Here is a 6,577-nt window from a genome sequence, read left to right on the forward strand (position 1 = left end):
ACTAGATAGTAAGGTTTATACTTGTGGTAGACTACAATCCTTATAGTTCGATGAACATATTTATTCAGTGAAGAAAAAAGGTGATATTTAATTATGAGCCATATATGCCCAGAATGGAATTCCTGAACCTCTTGGTTAATGGAGGTATATGGTCATGTCCTGGAGTAAAACATATCCTTAAATGTTTGTGTCGCATGTTCTTATTGGCTTTGACAACAAAAAGAACATTTCATTAGCACCTAAATTTGTTGGGTGGAAGATTACATGTTTAATAATCATTACAAACTGTAAGCTCCCTAGCAATGTTGGCCCTTAGTGTGTCGGGGCTTTGGGTGTCGCTAATAGGCCCACATGTAAGGGAGGGAATAACTGTTGTTGTGTTGTGTTTGGGGTGCACTCACATGTTGATTTATGTAAGAACATAGCATCTCAGTCCATTTCACGCATCAAATTGCACGTATGAGCGAAAAAATAACCCAATTTAGGTGAAACATAAAACAAAGCAACCAATTGTAGCAATCCACTACAAAAAAGAGTTTTTAACTCAGGATTGAAGGGCGGTGCGGCAAAGCGCGCGTCATCCTAAGTTACTAGTTTGAAGCTTTACTGGAAAAAAGAAAGTCTAATAATTGAACTTCAAAAGTGCAATACTCCTACTAATTCTTGAGACTTCAAGAGCTTGATCAGAGCTACCAAAGGATGCAAGTCGGCACCAGTCTTCCTTGCACGAACTTCGAATTATCGACTCAGCATTGTTGGTGTCAGATCGACCAATAGTGGATGGCTTGAATAACACCTCGGTACCTCTCCACGTCAGCGCCGAACCCTCTGTACTTCCTTCTACAGTACCTGTTACCTGAACTTTTTTGTTGTTGAGAAAGCTAAGAAACTTCACTGAAACGGAAATTTTCGGACTTTACCGAAATCTAGTCCTTGAACTCTTTTTAAAAACTGTATATACTATAATATTAAGAGAACTGTAAAACTGTAGTACTCTCTTCGATCCATGTTAATTGCCGCTGGTTTAGTACTCTCTTCGATAGGAAGGAGTACTGTTTTTTTTTGACTTTTTTTGAAACGGAATCCTTCAGACTTCGGACTTCAAGGACTTGATCAGAGTTACCATGGACGCAAGCCAGCATCAGTCTTCCTTGCACGAGCTTCGAATTCTCGGCTCATCATTGTTGGTTTGAGATCGACCTAGCTAGTGCAGGCCTTTAAGAAGACCCCGGTATTTTCGCACGTCGCCGCCGAGCTCTACGTACTTCAGCCGCATGAAGACCTGCAGCGCGCGCACGCCGGCGGCAGCTGCGAGGCGAGGGCTCCCCAGCGGCGGATGAAAGCCGAGGTAATCGGCGACACTCTCCAGCCCAAGCGGCATGGCCGGGCAGTCGGCCGCCAGCTTGGCGACATCATAGACCTGGTCGCCGAGGTAACGCCGCACGGCGCCGTTGAACCCGGCCACGTCTCGCGGCAGCGGGGCGCCGCCGGTGACAATTTTGAACAGGTATGCGACATGGTAGGCCCCAGCGTAGGTGATCCAACTCCGCGACCGCCCATGCCGAGGCCGAGCGCTGATCAGGCCGGATTCAAACAGCTTCGCGCGTAGCATGTCGGCGCTGACGCCGTGGTCGCGGAGCGCGCCGACGTCGAGGCCGCGGCCGGCGAGGTACGCGAGGGAGTTCTCGTCGTGCGGGTCGGCCTGGGGGCGGAAGTCGCGGAGGTTGAACTCCCAGGCGGCGAGGTACCCGCCGTCGCTGTCGTAGAGGGCGATGCCGAGCTGGAGCGGCTTCAGGTCGTCCACGTTGGCCTTCACGAGAGCGTAGCGCTGCTCGGCGGTGAGGGCGTTGTGGTCCTGGTTGGGGTGGTGGACAACGCCCGGGTAGTGCACGGCGATGGAGACGTACTGGGCGTTCCTGGCGACGTGGCGGAGGTTGGCCGATTCGTACTTGAAGTTGGACGCCCACACGGAGCGCACAGGGACCGGCGACGACGGCCATACCGGCGACATTGGTGCATGGTAGAAGTACGGCGGGGGCTGCATCGGGAACGCGTAGTGGAAAGGTGGCGGCGGCGGCGGTGGTAACATTGGAAACATACCGGCGGCCGGGTTCATGCCGATCGATGCCTCTGATCAACAGGAGAAGCTTGTAGCTCTGCGTTCGTGTTAGCTAGGCGGGTGGTGTGTTGGCATTATAAGGAAGGAGAGGGAGTGGAGTCGTAGTCGTAGTCGGACGAGGAAGGCTATTGCGGTGGTGGGACACGGACCGGCTGTAATTCAGAGAAGCTAAGCGGTTTGCCAAGAACAAACAATCATGGTCTTGTTTATCATGATCTCTCCACTGGCAAGTAGTATTTGAGTCCATGTGGACATGCCACATGAGATAACGGTGGGAAAGGACGCAGCAAATTTTTGTCCCGAAATAACATGCTCCCACTTTGAAAAAAATAAAATAAAATCCTTTATCTTTTTGACCTTTATTTTTCTAGTTGAAATTTAGCTACTTCTTGAGTTGACAATAAGGATGGCAATGGGTTGGGTTCGGTTCGGGTTGAACAATACCAAATCCGTATCCAAATCCACGGAGACATTCTTTATCCATCCAAGAAAAAACCCACGGGTAAAAAATTGCATCCATGTCCAAACCCTATGGATATCCATATCTAGTGGATATCCATTGGGTCCTACAAAAACATATACATAATAGCTCAAGAAATAGCATGACATTTACATAAACTTACAGTGTTTTACAAAATTACATTGCATAAGTTGACAACATCAAATAAATTCTCAAATTGTCACGGTGACATAGGACAAATCAAAGTATAAAACAAGCTCTCTGATTATGACAAAATGACATAGCACAACATCAAATAAGCACAACTACAGGTTTCCCAGTCCTAGTTTCTCACATTAGATATACTTAGTTTTGAATTCCCCATCAATAAAATGTTCCTCAAAATTCCCTTCTCATAGAAGACCTGATGTGCGCTTTCCCTTATTACCAACTCTAACAGATCCATCACCATGCTTCTGAGTTGTGATGCTCCCGCACTAGTAGCAGAATTAGATGTTGTGGCCTTGTGTGTACTAGTTGAATTAACATTTCCAACGCTAAACACAACGAAGCCTTGTGCTCCATCATGAGAAGCCATTAAGCTATACATGCAAAAAAAAGGTCTTCAGTTTCAGGTGCAACGAATCAAGGTACATAATGCCTAAACTGTACAAATTCGAAATTGTGATACCTGAATTACAGTTTTTACAACCACACCAGCTAATAACTAATTATTCATTATTTTACCAAAGATGCAACACTACAGTGCTTCCAGGGATTAACTAAATAATTAAAAATGCATAACAAAGACCAAGTTGAGCGAATGCTTTAATTACGTGAGGTCAATGGTGAACATCAACTTTGATTGTCTGTCCACTGCCAACATCGCTTCATTTTTCCATCTTTCTTCTTTTGGGGAATAAGTCAGACCTGCCCAAATTATCAACTGATTCAAATGAAAGTTAATCATTCATAACTATCTTGACTGAAATTCAAAAATGAAACCTGGCTAATTTGGTAAAAGAGAATGCATATCTACTGATATGTGTCCAAAAGTGAAACCTGACTGATGTGCTAAACGAAACAAAAAGGTCCATTTTCTGACTGCCACAACTAACCACGAAAAGTAACCTCTATAATTCTCTACTTGACTACTCCAATTACTATTGCGAATTCCAGGAATAGTTTGGCATCAAGTGACAAACAAGCACGTTCTGCATATCCACTTACAGGAACACCAGACGTACAGGAGCAACAACAAGAAACCCCGAACATTGGTTGCTTCGAGAGGTCCTCGCGTCCTCGGCGTGGTCCTGCAGCTCCTCATGCTTCGAGAGGTTGCCAACGTGCGCCTGGTCCGGCGTGCCGCAATGCTCTTGTACGCCGCCTTGCTGTGCATCGCGTGCTCCACCTCGCCTTGTGCCGCCTCACGTGTTCACTGTTGATCTGTTGCTTGCTTGAAGAAGCAGAGAGGGAGAGGGCGGGGGATATACGCAGCTGCGCTGACACTGGCCACATGCACTGCTTGCTGGAGGGATGCACCATATGTGGAGGACCGGTGGCACTGGCTATATCGAGGGATGTGGGAAGAGTAAGTCGAGGAGACGAGAATCCTTAATGATGAATCGCTTAACGAAGATACATGGGAATGGGAATGGGTGGTGGAGTAAAGTGGGTATATTTCCTTAAGATAAAGAAATTTTTTACGATGGAGGATAAATAGTGGGACAGAATCACAGAATATCTATTGGCTGCAAGTCATATAACCGGGTCGGGTTTGGATATACCCATGGGTACATAATTATATCCATGCCCAATCCACCATTAGTCGGGTTCGGCCATTGTCCATGGGTATAAAACTGTACCCAAACCCTGCCCATTCGGGTCAGATATCCACGGGTATTCATGTCCATGGATAAAATTGTCATCCTTAGTTGACATCCTTTATCTTTGTATGAACTAGATGATACCCCGCGTGTTGCTGCGGGAACACATGCTAAAATCACGAGATAAATGCGTGAAACATTAGTTGAAAGACTATAGATTAGAAGTCCACATGAAGAAGAACAATACAACTTGTGTCCAAGCACACATGATTAATATATATGAAGATAAATATGCTCTTGCATCATTTATAAACGATGTTGTTTTCCATAGAAATATGGACAATTAATGAAAAATTGTATTAAATGGGAATAACCCGATATCACAGATAACGTAAGGTGATATAAACAGCATAACTTTAGAATGTTACATCTTATCTCAAGTACATAAATGTACTATATGGCACACAAATGAGAGTCAACAATAGGCAGAGGCATTCCATATAAGGTGGTTGAAGTCTTGGAGATAGTAATTTTCCTTTCAGATGGTATTGCGTACATTATGCTTTTTTTTGCGAAGGCATTTATCTCATCCTCTTAAGATATTTCAACGGAGTTGAGCTGATCAACTCTTCAGTAGTCTATTATTTCATGTATACCTTTGTATTATCAGTAGCACTTTTCCTGCAAAAGAGTTGAAGACCAAAATCTTGCTGCTATGGGTCGAAAAGAGTGTCTTCTAAGAATTCAAGTGTACTAATAATCCCCAAAATACGCTACTGGCATAATTACCTTGTACCAAACATATGTTCATATCTTCAATGCACCAACTATAATTCTCAATATAAAAGTGTCCCGGGTAGGTAGGCAAAGAAATTCAGCCAGAAAATTACATGAACTTTCTTGATTGGGCCTCGAATAAATGGAAAAGTCAACGACAAATCCAAAAGACATGAGGTTCAGTCTCATTGAAACAAAATCTGAGACATGAGGTTCAGTCTCATTGATAGTGTTCTGTAAAAATTCCATGAGAGAGAGGTGGGGGTGTAGCTTGCCTTGGAGTGAAGCTAAACATGATAGGAAATCCATGGCGTTGCTATAAAGAAATATATTTGATATGCCGATGGGAATATGACAGTCCACGCCCAATAAGTAGATGCATTGGCAATGCTCCTGCCATTTCCATAAGAAAAAACAGGATTAATACATATTCTACCCTAAACTATAATTAGATACTGCAAACATATCGTGCATTAAACCAAGAAAAAAGGAGTCAAGCATATAGGTAAAAAAATGAAAAATAGGGATGCGACTTACAATATTGCATCATTCTCCTTGTCTTCCTCTCATCATTTGCAAAGGTTGAACAACAACTGGAAAATAAAAAGCAAAAAGGCCGAGTTTAGTAGTGAGGCCAAGTGTGGCGTACCTGGTCTTTGAAGGGCAACTACTTATTCTTGAATTGGGTCTGCTGAGATTGGATATTCACTTGTATGAATAAAACTAAAACAATATAACGAAGGAAGAGACCAATTAGCACGTCATGCTCATTTCCCATCATATGCTGACATGTAAATCATGGTGTGGAACCCAAATCTAAACTAAAAGGTGAGGTGGGACTCACCAGTCATCCGGACGACTTCAAAGGATGATGTGGCTGGCGGTGGAGAAGTTCCTAATGGTATCCATCAGGGTAAGCCACCTGCAGCTAAAACTTCGAATCATGTCCTTAGGCACAGTTGCGTGAAGGCAAGGGCGGCCGGCACAGGGAGGGCCCGAAGCAGAGGAGGGTCGGGCGCACATACTCAATCCGCTGCCTGGGGATGGTCGCGTTAGGTGCATCCGAGGCCGCCTGCACGAGCAGGAATCAGTTGCGCGGTGATGGCTTGCAAGGGACATGGCAGGAATGATTGCATCAGGCAATTCCATCTCTTGCGGGCGTTGATGGCGGCAGAGAGGAGGCGGGGCCGCAGGGGCAGGCCAGTGACCCATCCCGCTCGAACCCGGTCTACGCCGAGATGGCTGTCTCTGATTCGTCTGAGGCCGCCGGTGCGAGGATGACCCAGAGCAGAGCCACGACGTGAAGGAGCTCCTCCGCTCTCACCACCTGCGTGCTAGTCCATCGGCGCGTAGTGGACAACAAGGTCGTGATAGAGCTCCTCCGGCTCTAACCACTAGCATGGGGAAAGATTGGGA

General features: G+C 45.4%; 1 protein-coding gene across 1 annotated transcript; it reads right to left on the bottom strand.

Annotated features, from left to right (window-relative positions):
* Positions 1-1,204: 1,204 nt before the first annotated feature.
* On the bottom strand, positions 1,205-2,011 carry LOC119292399 (probable CCR4-associated factor 1 homolog 11). Its single transcript, XM_037571254.1, has one exon. It carries the CDS (start codon positions 2,009-2,011, stop codon positions 1,205-1,207), a length of 807 nt encoding a protein of 268 aa, XP_037427151.1.
* Between the last annotated feature and the right edge of the window lie 4,566 nt (positions 2,012-6,577).

This window comes from Triticum dicoccoides, chromosome 4B, assembly GCF_002162155.2.
Source record: "Triticum dicoccoides isolate Atlit2015 ecotype Zavitan chromosome 4B, WEW_v2.0, whole genome shotgun sequence".
Lineage (NCBI taxonomy): Eukaryota > Viridiplantae > Streptophyta > Magnoliopsida > Poales > Poaceae > Triticum > Triticum dicoccoides.